Below are 16,181 nucleotides of genomic sequence, written 5' to 3'. Positions count from 1 at the left end.
GTGCTGGAGTCAGTACTGAACCGTTCTCCCTCCTCTCCATTCCTCTCAGCTTTTCTCAGGAGGGCTGCAGATGTTTGGTTTGCAGGATGGCTGGTTTGAAGGGGATTTAGGATTGTCCTTCCTTCTCCACCAGACGTGACCTTGGGCTCCAGGAGTCCTGTACATTCCCTCTGCAGCAATTACAGTATTAGGATGTATGTTCAGACTGTAGCCCATGCGCTGGAGTGAGGGAGAAGGGCCCTGCGGTACTCTACGGCTGCCTTCCGTCCCTCTGCCAGCATCACCCCGGGTTTAACACTTCCCCACCTTTCTTGTCCAGGTGCATCCACTGTGGTGTCATCCACCTGACTTTGGCCTTGCTGAAAAGCCACATCCAGGAGCGACACTGCCAGGTTTTCCACAAGTGTGCATTCTGCCCCATGGCCTTCAAGACTGCCAGTAGTACAATGGACCACAGTACCGCCCAGCACCCTACCCAGCCCCACAGACCCTCCCAGTGAGTGCAGCTGCAGGCCCTGCAGGTCCTGTGGGGCAGAGAGGGTGGCCTGATGCTGTGAGGGTGACAGAAGGATGGGCTGGGGAGCTAAGGCTACGGAGAGGTTGTGTGGGGTCTCCTGAGCACCTCCCGGGCAGGAAGAGACAGGGGAGAGGGGCTGTTGATCCTGCCAGCAGAGCCCTGGTTACCTCACCCCTCCGGGGCTTGTTTTGTCAGGCTAATTTATAAGTGCTCCTGTGAAATGGTCTTCAATAAGAAGAGGCACTTTCAACAGCATTTTTACCAGAATGTCAGCAAGTCACAGGCGGGTGTCTTCAAGTGCCCCGAGTGCCCACTCCTATTTCTGCAGAAGCCGGAATTAATGCAGCATGTGAAGGTGAGGTGCCCTGGGAGAAGCTTCGGAGGAAGTGCTGAGCCTTGGGTCAGGGGTTTGACTCTGCTCTCTTCATCCCCAGAGTACCCATGGTGTTCCCAGGAACGTGGATGAGCTATCCAGCCTCCAGGCTTCAGCGGACACATCCTCTAGTCGCCCTGTTTCTCGAGCTCCCACTGAGCCCCCAGCCACAAGCGTAGCCGCTAGAGGCAGCTCCCTGACTGCTGGTCGCTGGGGCCGGCCAGAAACCCACCGTAGCCGGGCTGAAGCCAGGCCCCGGATGAGGAGCACTGGTTGGACCTGCCAGGAGTGCCAGGAATGGGTTCCCGATCGAGAGAGCTATGTGTCCCACATGAAAAAGAGCCATGGCCGGGTAAGTGCAGCCACATGCCACCGTGCAGCACTGGAACTCTTGGTCGTCTTTCCTGTGAGGCAAGGATCCTCTTATGTGGCAGGCCTCTGCAGGTTCCTGGTACTGTAGCCTGGGTATGTGCTACAGATCTTAAGGTCTTGGGCTATCCTTCCTGATACTGTAGCCTGGGTGTGTGCTATAGATCTTAAGGTCTTGGGCTATTCTCCTTCCTGGTCATATCACTAAGAAGAAAGATGGGCCCAGAACTTAGGATTCTGATGCCTTGGGACTTGTTTCCTCTTCCCTCAGACACTGAAGCGGTACCCGTGCCGACAGTGTGAACAATCCTTCCACACCCCCAGCAGCCTGCGCAAACACATACGTAACAACCACGACACAGTAAAGAAGGTCTACACTTGTGGGTGAGTTGGAAGGGGGAGGGGAAAGTCCTGCCTGTGGCACTACTGGGGCTCTCTTCTGTGCTGTGAGACCTGGGGCCTGAAGCAAGAGACAAACGAGTTTCCAGTAGGGAATCACCAGCTGAGTCAGAAATCAGGCATGTCAGGCAGAGCGCTTGTCTAAATTGTTCTATTATTAATAAAAACTTGCCGGGTGCTGGTGGTGGTGCACCACTTTAATCCCAGCAGCACCTGGGAGGTAGAAGCAGATAGATCTCTATGGAGTCTGAGTCCAGCCTGGTCTACAGAGCTAGTTCCAGGGTAATCAGGGCCCACACAAAGAAACCCTGTCTTACTTAAAAAGCCAACAATAACAATAATAAAACTCTCAGGAATCAGATATTGGGGTAAAACCCTGATAAATCAAGAAAGTGACCAAGGAATGACCAGTTGATCCTCTCTCCACAATTCCTGGAACGAAAAGGCCCACAAATATTTTTAAGCCCCTCCCTGTCCCTTCCTATGCCTCTATCATATCCTAGGTCCTCCAAAATTTCTATGGCTAATTCAGATCAGCTAGTGATTGGCTCTGCCCCCGATTCAAGGTTAACTTTTTTAACAGTCTCAGAGTGTCACAGTGCAATCAAAATATCTGTGACAGTCTGGAACCAGCTTCCAGGGTCCAGATTTTCTCAGTGGTGCCTAATTCTTGAGAGTAGAGATGGTGTTGTGATGGATGTGTTCTGGCCTTTTTTTTTTTTTTTTACCATCGCCAGCCCAGCACTAGCCCCTGAATGGTATTGGGATGAGGGCTTAGTGTCAAGTATGCAAGCCTTCTGAACTGCTGTTGTCTGCGTCCTTAGCTTGTTAAGTCTACCTGCTCACATAGCTTTCCCTCACAGATTTGTGAAGAACACAGGGGAACCTGGGGTTTTACTCACCTCCTCAACTGCACTCTTGCAGGTACTGCACCGAGGATAGCCCCAGCTTTCCTCGGCCTTCCCTCCTGGAGAGCCACATCAGCCTTATGCATGGTATCAGAAACCCTGATTTGAGCCAGACATCCAAAGTCAGACATCCAGGTGGACATTCCCCTCAGGTGAGTGTGGGATCACTGCCTTGAATAGGCTGCTCAGTGAGGCCTGGAACTGGGAAGGCATTAGAGGGGCTTCAAGGGCCCCATTAGTAGCTGTAGTCATGGAACAAGCAGAGTGACACCTAAATGTGGTCCCAGTAGGGCACTGGACATGAGTAAGAGATAGGAACAAAGACTCATGGAAAAGCCTACCCATCAGACAATTGTTGCTGTAACCTTACTTCTGCTTCCTTCGAATCCTATGAGGCAAGCAGGCAGAGCTACCTCGTCAGGGCAGGATTCTTCCTTCCCTGTGGCTCTAGCTGTAGGAAGAGCTAGGTCTAGAACTCGCTCTGCAGCCCCTTGCTTTCGTCCCTCACCCCTGTCCCATGTCCCTTTTCCATCTCTGGTGTGCTTCTAGAGCAGCCCGATCGTCCCTCTGCTGCAGATTCTTCCCACATCAGGGGCTCTGAGAGCCACCTGGAGGTCATGGCTGTCTGAAACTTTTGTCTATTTAGGGACTGGTGCTAGCACACAGTAGGTGGAAGTCAGTTCCTTCTTTCCGTGAGTACCAGTGCGTGAGACCGGCTGCAGCCTCCCTCCCTTCTCTTAAATGCACGCACGCTTGCACCATTTGATACAGCAGTTCTGCTTCTAGGACCTGGTTAGAGAGTGCTGGGCCCTAGGCATAGAGAGGGTGCCCAGTGATGTCTGCTGGAGTGAACTGTCAGCCCACAGTGGCTTAGTGTGCTGCCACTAGAAACACGAAGCTTCCTTGTTCGCTCACGTGGAGACAAGTCCGGTGTATGTTATTAGGTGTAGGAAGAGGGGAGTGGGCAGCAAAAATCATTTTACAGCTTTTTTTTTTTTGTAAAAAGTAAAAAATAAAAATAAACATTTATGAGATATTTTTTAGAGGCACTATAAAACCCAGGATTCTTAGTTTGCTCTCTATTGCTATGATAAAGACCAAAAAACAATTTGGAGAGCAAAGACTTTATTGTAACCTATAGTTTATAGTCTTTCATAGAGGAAAGTCAGGGCCAAAACTGAAGGCAGGAACCTAAAGGTAGGAACAGAAGCAGAGACCATGGAGGAACACTGCTTATTGGCTTGCTAAGCCTGCTTTCTTATACAATCCAGAACCACCTGCACAGGGCTGACACCACCCACAGTGGGCTGGGACCTTCCACGTCAATCATTAATCAAGAAAATGTCCTATAGAAGGCCAATCTGAAGGAGGCCTTTTCTAATTGAGGCTCCCTCTTCCTAGATGATCCTGGCTTGTGTCAAGCTGGTCAACACTAAGCATAGCTGGGAATGTGTTCTTTGAAGAAGAGACCTGAGAAGTGGGGTAGGCAGGACTCCACCTTCTTGTTAGGTCACATCTATACATAACATTGAAAATAAAGCAGCTGGGCCAGACTCTGGCAGAGGCCCCAACTGCAGTTCCAAGGAACCTAGTGTGCTTTTCTGACCTGTTCAGGCACATAGTGCACATACACTCACACATGAAAGAAAATGAATAAATCTAATAAAAATTAAAATAAAAAAACAAAACAGAAAGCTTGAGCTATCCCTAGAACCCACAGTGGAGGGAAAAAAAACTATTGCCACAAATTGTCTTTTGACTCCACAGAGTTCCATGGCTCGTGTGCGCTCTCCCTGATGAGCAGAAAGTACGTCTGAGGGCTCGGCCTCGTCTCTGTTCACACTGTCTTTTCTTTCAGGTGAACCATCTGAAAAGACCAGTCAGCAAAATGGCAGATGCTCCAGGCACTAGCAATGGCGCGACTGTTTCCTCTACCAAAAGGCACAAATCCCTGTTTCAGTGTGCGAAATGCAGCTTCGCCACAGCCTCAGAGCTCGAGTTCCAGAGCCACATACCTCAGCACCAGGTGGACAGCTCCACAGCCCAGTGTCTCCTCTGCGGCTTATGCTACACCTCTGCCACTTCCCTCAACCGCCACCTGTTCATAGTCCATAAAGTGAGAGACCAGGAGGACGAGGAGGAGATCGTGGAAGTGAAGGTGGAAGCCACAGACACAGAGGCATGCTCTGGAGAGGAGGTGGCCGTGGAGACTAGAGAGAATGGACTGGAAGGATGTGCCAGTGAGTCTTTGGTGGCTGACCTAGAGCCAAGGAGATCACTAGGCCTGTCCCTGGAGGAAGACAGTGCCCAAGGCCCTCAGAATCAACCACAGGCCTCTCAGGACCAGAACAGCCATGCACTATCTCCTCAGGTGTGACCATCAACCAGGTCGTGGCACCTTCACCTGCTGTGCAGACTGTGAAATAAAAAGCTCTGCCCCAGTATGTGCGTGGCCACTGTGCTCTGGAGCAGTGTCTGTCCTGAGCTGTAGATTCTGGATGTCTCCAGTCCCAGAAAATATGGGGTCATCCAGAATCTCTCACAACTCTGGATTTGCTTGTGTTATTTATGGCTTTATGCTGCTTCCTGGTACTCCAGTTCTCATACGTGTCCTTCCAGCCCTAGGCTACTTAGGTAGTACAACCCCAATGCTGTCATCTCAGCTTTAGCCCCTCAGTGGCTGTACTCTGGGCTCCCTACCTGCTGTATTCAGCAGGAATTTCTCAGAGCTCCGTTTCCCTGTAGACACCAGCTCTCCTTCCTGCCTTCAGAGCCCAAGAAGGAGGGAATGAAGGGTGCTGGCCGTTCTCCTGGAATTGTGCTCAGCCTGGCTTGGTGAGGTCTCTTGCTCACCCTTTCCTTCCTGTCTTCTCTGATTCTTCTCCCCAGAAACATCCTGAGGACTTCACTGTCACACTGGCTGAGCGTGTCTCTGTGGGTGGGGGAAATGTCAGTACACTCCTGTTCGGAACTGAGGAGAGCATGAAGTATGGCCAAGGGAGGCAGGTGCCGAGAGCCAGGCCCTCCTCCTGCTGCTATCCTGCAATCCCTGACAGGTGGGGCGTGGGGTACACAGACATTGGGATATTTGTATTCTTACTCCTGTGCCATTAGAGAGGCTGCTGCCTCAGGCAGGCCAGTCCCTCCTCCTCTCGGCTACATTCTTGTTGCTCAGACTATATTTCAATAAAAAATCTTCTTACCATGCAGGTAGGCTCTTGTATTCATCTTCAGGTGAGCTAGCCCTTCTTCCCAGAGTGCCCTGACTACCCTATCTGAAGGAAACAGTGTTTCTGCAGCCCATGGAGCTCTAGGTTCCGGACTTCTAAAGGAGCAGAGGGAGGGCGTCAGTACTAGTCCAAAGCTACCTCCAAGGACTCTGGCCTAAGGCCTATTGATATTCTCTGGGAGTCTTTCCATTAAAGGGCTTTCAATCCAAGAGGTTCTTGGTGAGGGGTAGAAAGAAGGAATTCTGTGACTTTTGTACAGCATTTGGAGACCATTGGCATTGCCACAGCAAACCCAGACATGGTAGAATTAGGATTTGATGAGAGGTGGGTTCTGCCTGAGCACGCAGGACAGGTTGTGGGGACGATGTTCTCTGACCCAAATGGCCTGGGGCTAGGCCCAGCAGGATCCCGCATTGCAGGGAAGGGGTGCTGACTGAGGTGTTAAGCCGTGGTCTCTCCAGGGACGCATGAATATGTATTAGGAATCAAGCTGGAGAAACATGCATGGGCTTTTCACAGTTGAAGACTTTTTTTTCTTGCTCTATCAAAAGCCAAATTTGTAGTGAAAGACTAATTAATGGTAGTAGGGAGAGTTAGTTCTTGCCTCAAGTCCAGAGGCTCTGCTGTCTGTACCATCTAAATGAGCGTTCTTCCTGGAGGCTCTAGCTCCCTTCTTCCCCAGCTGGCAATGAGGGAAAGCCAGCCACTGTCCCTTCCCAATTCCATCACATAACCCTGGTTTCTCTTGAGATCCCATCAATCTTTCTCCTTAGGCTAATCCCCTTTGCAGGGAGTGTACCCCAGCTCATTCATGAGAACAGGTTCTTGAGGTGAATAGAGGGCTTTGTACTGTGTGGCTGCATTTCTTCCCACTCCGAAACCATGGGAGCTGGAACCCAGAAGGTGGAGAAACTGCGGGTGGAGCAACTGTCCCCATGCCAGGTCCAGTCTCTTGGAGTAGGAGAATAGAAACTGGGAAGCCTGAGCCGAGGCCTGAGTACTTCCTGCCCTCAGCCAGCTTCTAACAGCCCTCCTCACAGCCTCCTCCTCAGAGCAATCCCCACCCAGCTCCTTCCAGGCTCTCCTGAGGTCATAAGTGTGCAAGCACTAGTTTCTAGAACACTATGTGGGCCTGGAGACTGGAGCATCTCGTCGGCTGCTCACATTGGGATGCGGGGTATCAGTTAAGAATTGGCCTGCATGCCTATCCATTATTCAATGATGAAGATAACATTTCTAGTCCTCATGGCCAGAGGTGTTCATTTAATCCTCATAAGGATCTCAGTTATCCTTCTGTTTTACAAAGAAAACAGCCGTACAGAGGTTGGATAACATAGGTTGGGCCACCTGTGATGATGGTGCTGAGTCAAGCCTGTCAATCACTGTGCTACCTTAGTGACAGAGCTGCTCTGGCTCCTGCCAGCCTATCGGCAGCATAGAGCCATCCAAAACGCCCCCTTTCCAAAAAGGCAGGGTGCCCCATTGTGTCAGATCCTCCACAGAGTCCACCAGTGCCTTGTCACCCCAAGGAGGGCCCTGCATTTGCTTGCACGGTGTCCCTGTAATGCCCATTCTCACTGGGGTTCACTTTGCTATCTAAAGACCCATCGTTTCTGGAGCACCGCAGAAGACGTTACCTAACTCTTGGGGAACACCCGGTTCCCTTGGAGACAGTCTCCCGATTGCTCGTACCAATTTTGTTTGTCATCTGAGGATGCTTGCCTGCTGCCGTGGATGCTCTCCCCAAGTGAGGGCAGATTCTCTACTCTCCAGAAACTACCAACACTGAGGCCTGACAAAGGACTGGTATTTATACTTTAACTGCTTTGTCTTTGTAAAATGATACGCCAAATTACCATGGACTAATTGTTGTAAAGAATTTGCCTCTTATGTAAACAGTCTGGGTTTTAAAAACTTAATGGTTGCGTTGTGCCCGCCCCACCCCCACCCCCAAATTCCACCTTTTGCCTTGCCCCAGACTGAGGAACTTCTGTCCTGTTTGCCATCGTACATTCAGCACCAGGTAAATTTTGAAAAAAATAGATACATTTGACAACAAAACATCCAACAGTGCAAATGAATATACAATAAAAAGTAAACTTCCTGACTGAGGTGAGCCTCCAGTGCCCTCACCAGAGTTCCTCATTGTTATCTCTATCTATGTATCCTTTCAGAGCAATTCTATGCATTTATGAGTTTATAAATATGTATATTTATATATATATTTTTAATACAAACAGTAGCATTCTATACGCTATGTTCTGAAGCTTGCTTTTTTCTTTCACCTACATAATGTTATAGAGGTTGTTCAAAACTTAGACACGGGGTCAGTATAATTCTTCAAAAGCTTCAAACAGGTTTTTGCATCCAGCGGTTCTTTGAAAGGCGTGTGGGTGAGTGAACGCATGTGTGTCTGAATGAATACAGCTGGCTCAGCTAGTAACGTAGCCATGAGTTCTCAGGCTGACCTAAACAAGGAAGACCTAGATTCTAGAACATGTCCCTTGTCTTTTCCAAGAGGTCCAGACAGCCACCCATCTTCATCAATATACACAGTGCACACAGGATGCCTTGGGCCAGGACTCCCAAATACATGATTTTTCCCCCCAGGTCCCTATTTAAAATGCCTTTTTATTGGAAAATGATGGACCACTAATAGAGAAAATATAAAAGACGTATTTATCCATCTGTATTTATTTTATGTATGAATGCTTTATCTGCATGCACACCTTCATGCCAGAAGAGGGCATCAGATACAATTACAGATGGTTGTGAGCCACCACGTGGTTGCTGGGTATTTAACTCAGGACCTCTGGAAGAGCAGTCAGTGCTCTTAACTTCTGAGCCATCTCTCTAGCCCCCAGACACATCTTTATAATCCCATCCTCTTAGCAAGTGCAGTTATCAGTCTTATCCTTTGGTATATTCCTAATTGAATTTATGGTGTAATTGTAATTATGATCATAGCAGTTAATGTCCTAGAGTGTTGGGCATACTAGACAAGGGCTCTACCACTGAGCCCCTCCCAGTCCTTTGTTTTATTGAGACGAGAGTCTTGCTTTGTAGCCAGGCTGGCTGCCTATCTTCCTGAATAGTAAGATGTTAGGCATGCACCACCACAAAGACTTTCTCATTTTTCTTGGGTGATCTCAAGAGCTGTGTGAGATCATAGAAAGCCAGTTGCTGCAAGTCAGAAACGCTAGTTCCTGATCCCGGTTTACAGTCATTTGGTCTCAGCCATTGACTCTTGTTGGGAGCAGTGAACCCCCAGATCCCAAATTTCTTGTAAACAACTTGTTTTCCTCTGCTCTGAGACAGCCTGCAGCTGTTCTGAGCACGAGATCCTCAGGAGTTCCTGATGGCAGGAGAGTGGTTTCCGGTGGGTTTGGCTGGGGCATGGCTATCAGTTAAGGATCCCTATATAAGCGGCTCTGGTTCACAATAAAGGGGGCATTCCTGGGGCATTCCTGTTTCAAGAATGGCCCGTGTCTCTGTGTGTTTCAATCTCCAGCCCCTTGCCCGGCTTTGCAAATGGTCCTGTAGTGCAGGCGCCGCAATATAGGAGTAGTATTCTCATCTGCTGGAATGTGAAGATGATTTTATCTCTGGGTATCTTGACCTTGGCTTGATTCTATCTTCTCATTCCACGTATGTTTATACCCAAATAGAGACAACTGTTTCAAAGGCAAGAATTCTTACGGTGTTTTCTCTTTTGCTTATTCATTTACTTTTTGGCTAAGATCTATACAAAATGGAAAAGATCCTCTGAGGCACAGTGATGGCAGGGCGGGGACCAAGGTAAAGGAATACTTAGTGATGACAAGTTTCCTTTTTGCCAACCCTGACTGGAACCTGCTCAGTTTCCTCCCTTACAGCTGTGGCCAAATATTCTTCCCTTCACTCTCCCCTGTCCCTGTCTGTAGCGCAATGCCTGCTCTATGCACTATGCGCGAGGTTTGCGAGTCAGGCAAGAGTGAAACACTCATGCACGTGTATGTGTGTGTGTGTGTATGTATGTGTGTGTGTCAAGAATTCTTTTTTTTTTAAATATTTATTTATTATGTATGCAATATTCCATCTGTGTGTATGCCTGCAGGCCAGAAGAGGGCACTAGACCCTATTACAGATGGTTGTGAGCCACCATGTGGTTGCTGGGAATTGAACTCAGGACCTTTGGAAGAGCAGTCAATGCTCTTAACCACTGAGCCTTCTCTTCAGCCCCCCCCCCCCCCCTTTTATTCTTTTATTGTGTTCCAGGGCAGCTTATATAGGCTCTCCTTGACTAATGGCCATGCCCTAACTCCCAGCTCAAGCCCACCAGAAACCACTCCCCTGCCATCAGGAACTCCTGAGGGTCTTATGCTCAGGTGCTCAGAGCAGCTGCAAAACAAGTTGTTTACTCCAGCAGGCAGGGAGTTACAGGAAATTCAGGGTCTGGGGGCCACAGTCCTCAACACTGTCTGGGAAACTAACTCTAGTCTCTAGGAGATCACGTTAGCCCCCAGGCACTGGCTTCTGCCATTCTTGATGAACACAGCCAGGGGATGGCTTTGGCCTTGTTCAGGAGGCTGTTTGTACTTTGTAACCCAGATCAGCTTGAGAAGGAAACTGGGCTCTTCTGAGAAGTTCAGCAGTGAAAGGAAGAGCAAATATCTCAGGGAGAAGCAAACACTTGTTAACCTTTACAGCTGCTGGGAGGGAGCCCAGCAGGGGAGAAGGCCCCAGACGATCCTGAGAGCCTGGGAAGGGAACAAACAGCAGCAGTACTTCAATGCTGGTATTCTTGCCCAGTAACCTCTCTTCGCCCTGTGGTGTTTTTGTTTAGTCTCCCTGTGTAGCCCAGGCTGGTCTTGAACTCATAGCCATTCTCCTCCTTAGCCTTCTTCCTTGTTTTCTGGGACAGGGGCTCACTATGGATATAGCCCGGGCTAGCGCCTAGCTCAGAACCGTCTTCCCATTGCCTCTGGGTGCTGGAATTGCAGGCATGAGCCACCATACCCAGCATCTCACTCCCCCACACGTGACTCCGTGCTTTGAAGGAACAGGGAACTGTTGGCCAATGGGAGTAAGGAAGGCAAAGGGGAAGGTTCGAACCCTTCTTTATTTCTATTTATAATTATTGTTATTCACAAATGTTTGTTATACTGGATGGCAGTTCTAAGACAACGCTTTGTTCCAGTTGGCAAAATGTGCTATGACAAAGAGTCCAGATTTTAAACAGGAATTGGAAAGAGTTGCCGTTATCTCAACCCCAGCTTGCTTTTGGCCAGATTTCTTCTTCTTTTTAAAAATGTATTGGGGGGGGGGGCGGCTGGAAAGGTGGCTCAGAGGTTAAGAGCTCTGACTGCTCCTCCAGAGGTCCTGAGTTCAATTCCCAGCAACCACATGGTGGCTCACAACCATCTATAATGAGATCTGGTGCCCTCTTCTGGCACGCAAGCATACATGGAAGGAATGTTGTATACATAATAAATAAATAAATCTTAAAAAAATGTATTGGGGCTGGAGAGGTGGCTCAGCAATTAAGAGCATTGGCTGCTCTTCTAGAGGTCCTGAGTTCGATTTCCCAACAACCACATGATGGCTCACAACCATCTGTAGTGGGATCTGATGCCCACTTCTGGCCTAAAGTCAATAGAGCACTCATACATAAAATAAATCAATCTTAATAAAAAATAAAAATAAAAATGTATTTATCTTTATTTCATGTGCATTGGAGTTTTGCCTGCTTGTATGTCTGTATGAGGGTGTTGGGTTCCCTTGAACTGGAGTTACAGACAGTTGTGAGCTGCCGTGTGGGTGCTGGGAATTGAACCTGGGTCCTCTGGAAGAGCAGTCAGTGCTCTTAGCTGCTGAGCCATCTCTCCAGCCGCAGAGATAATTTTTTCAATTAATTACATTTCTAATTCTATGTTTACTGGTGTTTTGTCTGCGTGTGTATATGTGCACGAAGCTCATGCCTGGTATGCATGGAGTCCAGAAGAGAGGGCATCAGAGACCCTGGAACTAGAGTTGCAGATGGCCGTGAGCCACTGTGTGGGTGCTGGGACATGTACCCAGGTCCTCTGGAAGAACAGTCAAAGCCTGTAACTGTTGGATCATTTCTCCTCCGGCCCTCCTGCCAGGTTTCTGAAACCCTCCCGTGGCAGGAGGTGCATCCCCACAGCTTTTGCCTTTGGCTGCTCCAGTTTCTTGCTCCTTGTTTGTTTCTGCTTAAAAGCCTTGTCTCTGATCCCCCCCCCCCCCCCCCCCCGGCCCATTCTCTCTCTTCACCCTGACAGGCACCTGCTGCTGCCTCATCCCAGGCCCTTCTGAAGCCTAGGCTTTTCCACCTTTTTAGTTTAGGCTAACCTGGAACTCACTGTAGAGCCCAGAGTGATTCCTGGCAGTCCTCCAAGTGCCGGGATGACAGACATGGGCCACCACACCCAACTTCATGGGGTCATGTTTGGAAGAGTTAGAGGAGGAAAACGTGAGTGGATGGCCAAGCTCCAAAAACTGGATTCAGGTTGTTCCTTGATTTGTCACTGGAACCTGGGAGGGATAGGCCTTTTCTTCATCCTCCTCGTCCTCCTCGTGTGTGTGTGTGTGTGTGTGTGTGTGTGTGTGTGTGTGTGTGTATGTGAACAGGGGTGCCTGAGGGGGCAAGATGCATCCAGGCCTGAGTGGGTCCTGGGAATTGAACCTGGGTCCTCTGTAGGAGCAAAGCGTCCTTTTAAGCACTGAGCTGTTTCTCCACTTTTGGCCTCTCTGTCTTCCTCTCCCAGGGAAGTATCTGTGCGTCCTCTGTACACTTTGGTGCACAAGTGTGTGCACATGCAGCTCACACACTAAATAAACTGCAATACTTTTTTTAAAAGGATGTTTTGGGGCTGGAGAGATGGCTCAGTGGTTAAGAACACTGGCTGCTCTTTCAGAGGAGCTGGGGTCAATTCCCAGCACCCATATGGCATCTCACGGTTGTTTGTAACTCCAGTTCTAGGGGATCTGACACCCTTACACCAATGCATATAAAATAAAATTAAATAAATTAAAAAAATAATCTTGGTAAATCAGAAATGATGGCACACACCTATAGTCCCAGCGCTAGCCTTGAAGCCAGGGCTGAGAGAGACAATAAAAGATTATTTTGAAGACCTTTAATTGGCACAGGTTGGGTCTGTGGTCAGGAGATCACCGTGAATGGTCTGGCTGAGTCAGACTCCAGTGGGCTGAGGCCAGAAGAGGAGAAAGAGAGCTGCCAAACAGTGGGGAAAAGGCCGTTTCCACAGAGTGGGGTAGGAATCCAACCAGAGAGCAGCAGAGGATTGCACCGGTCACTCCCTCTGTCACTTAGAGCAGGCTGTTTCTAGGTTGCAGGGATGTGGAAGGAACAGATGATAAATCGCTCCCAAAAAGTAAGCACCCGGTTTAGGCAGCGCTTAGCAGCTTGTTCTGGAAAAGTTGAAGAACGTGATCATTTTTCTAGGCGTTAGGACTTGGCCCATTTCCCCCTTCTGCCCTTAGGAAATGAAGCCTGCAGAGATGGAAGAGGTTGGGTTATTCTCGAAGCCTTTGTTGAGACGCTAACATACGGTGGATACTGGTAGGGGTTCTGGGAAGACACAGAATGTGTACCCAGGAATCTTGGGCTCCTTTGGACAGAGGGGGATCGCCGATAGAGGTGACAAAGTTTGTCTAAGTATTGGCCTAAAGACTGCGCGGGCCAGGTGGAGGTCGTGTTGTCCTTTCAGGATCTCTCTCAAACTCCCCTTTCCTTGAGCCTCTTTGCCGCCCTCTTTCTTTGTACAGGCTTCTCTGAAAACGGGAAGGGGCCAGAAGACGGTTGTGGGGAGACCGGGGTTCTAGGCACCCTTTCTTTCTGCTTCAGGGCTGGCATTCTCGGCGTTTCTCTGCAGGCCTCCCTGGCCCTAGGGTCAGGCTGAGGAGCCGCGCTGGTCCGGGGGAGGGACAGCAGCAGGTGACAGCAGCCTTGGGCTATAAATAGGGGCGCGCGTCAGCGTCCCGCAGGAGCCGGGGCTGGAGGCAGGGGCGGCGGTGCCATGGGGTCGCGGAGGGCCGTGGGCCGGGGCTGGGGCCTGGGTGGACGGGCAGGGGCGGGTGGCGATGGCGAGGACGACGGGCCGGTGTGGACGCCCGGCCCGACTAGTCGCAGCTATCTGCTCAGCGTGCGGCCGGAGACTAGGTGAGTCGCCTGGGCCCTGGGTCGCCGAGGGCCCCATCTGCCCCTTGGGTGGTGGCCGGGTGTGGCCAGGCTCTCAGAAGCGCACCAAGCTCTGGAGGCCTGGGATGAGGCCCATGCCCTCGAACTTTCTCAACTCGAAGGCACAGACAGAACCTGGGGACAGAACCAGGCCAGAAGAGACCCTCATGGTACTCTTTTTGACCCCTTGAGACCCCGTGTGCCTCAAATGTGTTGCCCAAAAGAGGAGAATTTGAGGAGATTTTACAGGGGCCTAAAGGCCTTTTCGCCTCCCTCACCCCACACCGGGCTACTCTCAGGGCTGAATTCCACAGTTAGTGATAAGGAGACCCAGAGTGGCTGAAATTCCTCTGCTTCACAGGAGGGGAAGCTGCTGGTGGGTGGGTGTAGGGGAACCAGTGAAGGCTGTTTAGCTTAGAGTGAGAGCCAGACAGCGGTGGGCTAACTCAAGTCCCTCGACTGGGCCCAGGAGTGGCCTTCTAGCACTGTGCTGTGTCTAGCTGAGAGGAAGGGGTGCTAGGAGGTGACGGTGGCTCTGTCTGAGAAACCAGGGAGGGATCTATGCCTTGAAACTCTGAAGGAGTCAATTGCTCTGCCCAGTCTCAAGACCGGTGTGGGGTTGAGATGCCTCTGGAGGGGTGGAGCTGATTGAGCTCTTCTTTGGTCTTCTTAGAGTTAAAGAAGTTTGAAGACTTTGTTTTAGGAGCTGTGTTATTTCTAGATACAAGGACACACAGACAATAGGCAAGTTTCTGCAAAGACTCTCAAAGATGCAGACACTCAAAAAAAAAAAAAGGCATTGCCCCCACAGACAAACTTCCTGCCCTCGGTGGGCAGCGTGGCTTCCTGCGACTCTTGAGCCTGTCTGTTTTCCAAAGGGAAATGGGGCAGTGGTGGTGCGTGGAATAGGCGTCACTCCTTACCACAGAGTTTGGTCTGTGTGTTCTGCAGAAGTTGCTTCTCTGAGCCCCTGCTGTGGGTGTCTGCTTTCAAAAGCACACAAAAAAGAGGGGCACCAGTGACATTCAGGAAAAGCCCTGGGTGCTTCCTTTTGGATGGGCTGAGTCCTATTGACCTTGGAGTTGGAAAAGTTCAACTGTAACCGGAACCTGTTTCTGCATAAAACTCTGCAAATGGTGTCACGTGTTTGGGGCAGGGCTGAGGGCTGGTGTGAGTGACCCAGTCAGACTCAGAGAGGCTTCTGGGCTGCTGGGGGGTTGTGGTGGGGCACCTTTCCCCAGTTATCGGCTCTGTGGAACATTGCAATGAAATATGGACGTTTATTGTAGTCCTTAGTGAAGCCGCCTCCCTAGTGAGTGCCCCACGGTTATCTCTCACGTTGCGGTGACTTATCTGGGCATTGCTGCTTTCTGTATCTGGCTTTTGTCAATACCAGTGGAAGAAGGAGGAGAGGAAGCAGGCTTTTTCTTGGAGATGTAGCAGGCGAGGAAGGGAAGAAAGGATGGTTTGAAAGCCGGGCAGAGCGGAGTGGGTTCAGGATCTGGGCTCCTAGGAACAAGGCTGGAGGCTTGGGCACGGGGCTGTTTCCTGGCTGAGCTAGTGTTAGACAGTTTTATAGTGTGCCAGGCGGAGGGCTGGAAGTAAGAAAGGCTTGTCTGGCTTGAGTCCTCGGACCTTAGTGGCGAAGCTGTTAGCAGGGCTGTTCTTGTTGGGTATTTGAAGGCTCCGGACAGGAGCAGCGGGAGAGAGGGTTTTTCTAGCCTTGGACTTGGGACACTTTAGCCTGTACTTTTTCACCTTCTGCCAACTGGCTGCAGACGACCCTCCCGCCCCCACCCCCCCCATGGGTCCTGACAAGAGCAGCCAGGTTTTTTAGCTTCTGGAAGAGCTCATTGGAAGAAAAAATTGTGAAGGGGGCTGCACTGGGGTGGGCGGAGGGACAGTTCCCAGGGCTGTGGGAAGGTCTGACTTCTGTTGGAGGAATCTGTGCACTCTGCTGCCCCTCAGATGACTGCCTGTGGGGGTGGAGGGAGCCCAAGAAACAAAGAGAAGAGGGGTCGCTTGAGGACTGCTAGCTGCATTCATCTCCAGCCCAGCTGAGCCCTGACCGTGCCTGGGTCCTGGCTGAGAGGCAAGTTCTGCCCTCGCTCAGTTTGGATCCAGAATATTCCGGGTCCGCCTTTCTGTAGATCTGCAGCAGGGCTTTTGTTTGTTTGCTTGC

The 16,181-nt window shown here is 50.3% G+C and overlaps 2 protein-coding genes across 5 annotated transcripts in view; both read left to right on the top strand.

Moving 5' to 3' along the window:
- Znf592 (zinc finger protein 592) overlaps positions 1–8,046 on the top strand; it is a 51,164-nt gene extending 43,118 nt beyond the window's left edge. For all 4 annotated transcript variants that reach the window (XM_050153922.1, XM_050153925.1, XM_050153923.1 and 1 more), the window contains 6 exons: positions 320–496; positions 713–872; positions 952–1,242; positions 1,531–1,643; positions 2,583–2,718; positions 4,425–8,046. In XM_050153922.1, coding sequence (XP_050009879.1) covers positions 320–496; positions 713–872; positions 952–1,242; positions 1,531–1,643; positions 2,583–2,718; positions 4,425–4,943 — 1,396 coding nt within the window. In that variant the 3' untranslated portion in view covers positions 4,944–8,046. The remainder of the gene's footprint in view (positions 1–319; positions 497–712; positions 873–951; positions 1,243–1,530; positions 1,644–2,582; positions 2,719–4,424) is intronic.
- A 5,778-nt stretch (positions 8,047–13,824) lies between these two features.
- Positions 13,825–16,181, top strand: part of Alpk3 (alpha kinase 3) — a 40,161-nt gene continuing 37,804 nt past the window's right edge. Inside the window, exon 1 of the mRNA XM_050154079.1 lies at positions 13,825–13,981. Coding sequence (XP_050010036.1) covers positions 13,839–13,981 — 143 coding nt within the window. The 5' untranslated portion in view covers positions 13,825–13,838. The remainder of the gene's footprint in view (positions 13,982–16,181) is intronic.

This window comes from Alexandromys fortis, unplaced genomic scaffold (genome assembly GCF_014885135.2).
Source record: "Alexandromys fortis isolate MF-2015 unplaced genomic scaffold, M_Fortis_MF-2015_v1.1 scaffold_86, whole genome shotgun sequence".
Lineage (NCBI taxonomy): Eukaryota > Metazoa > Chordata > Mammalia > Rodentia > Cricetidae > Alexandromys > Alexandromys fortis.
The sequence above is the reverse complement of the archived record's forward strand: the minus strand, read 5'-3'. Positions and strand labels throughout refer to the sequence as shown.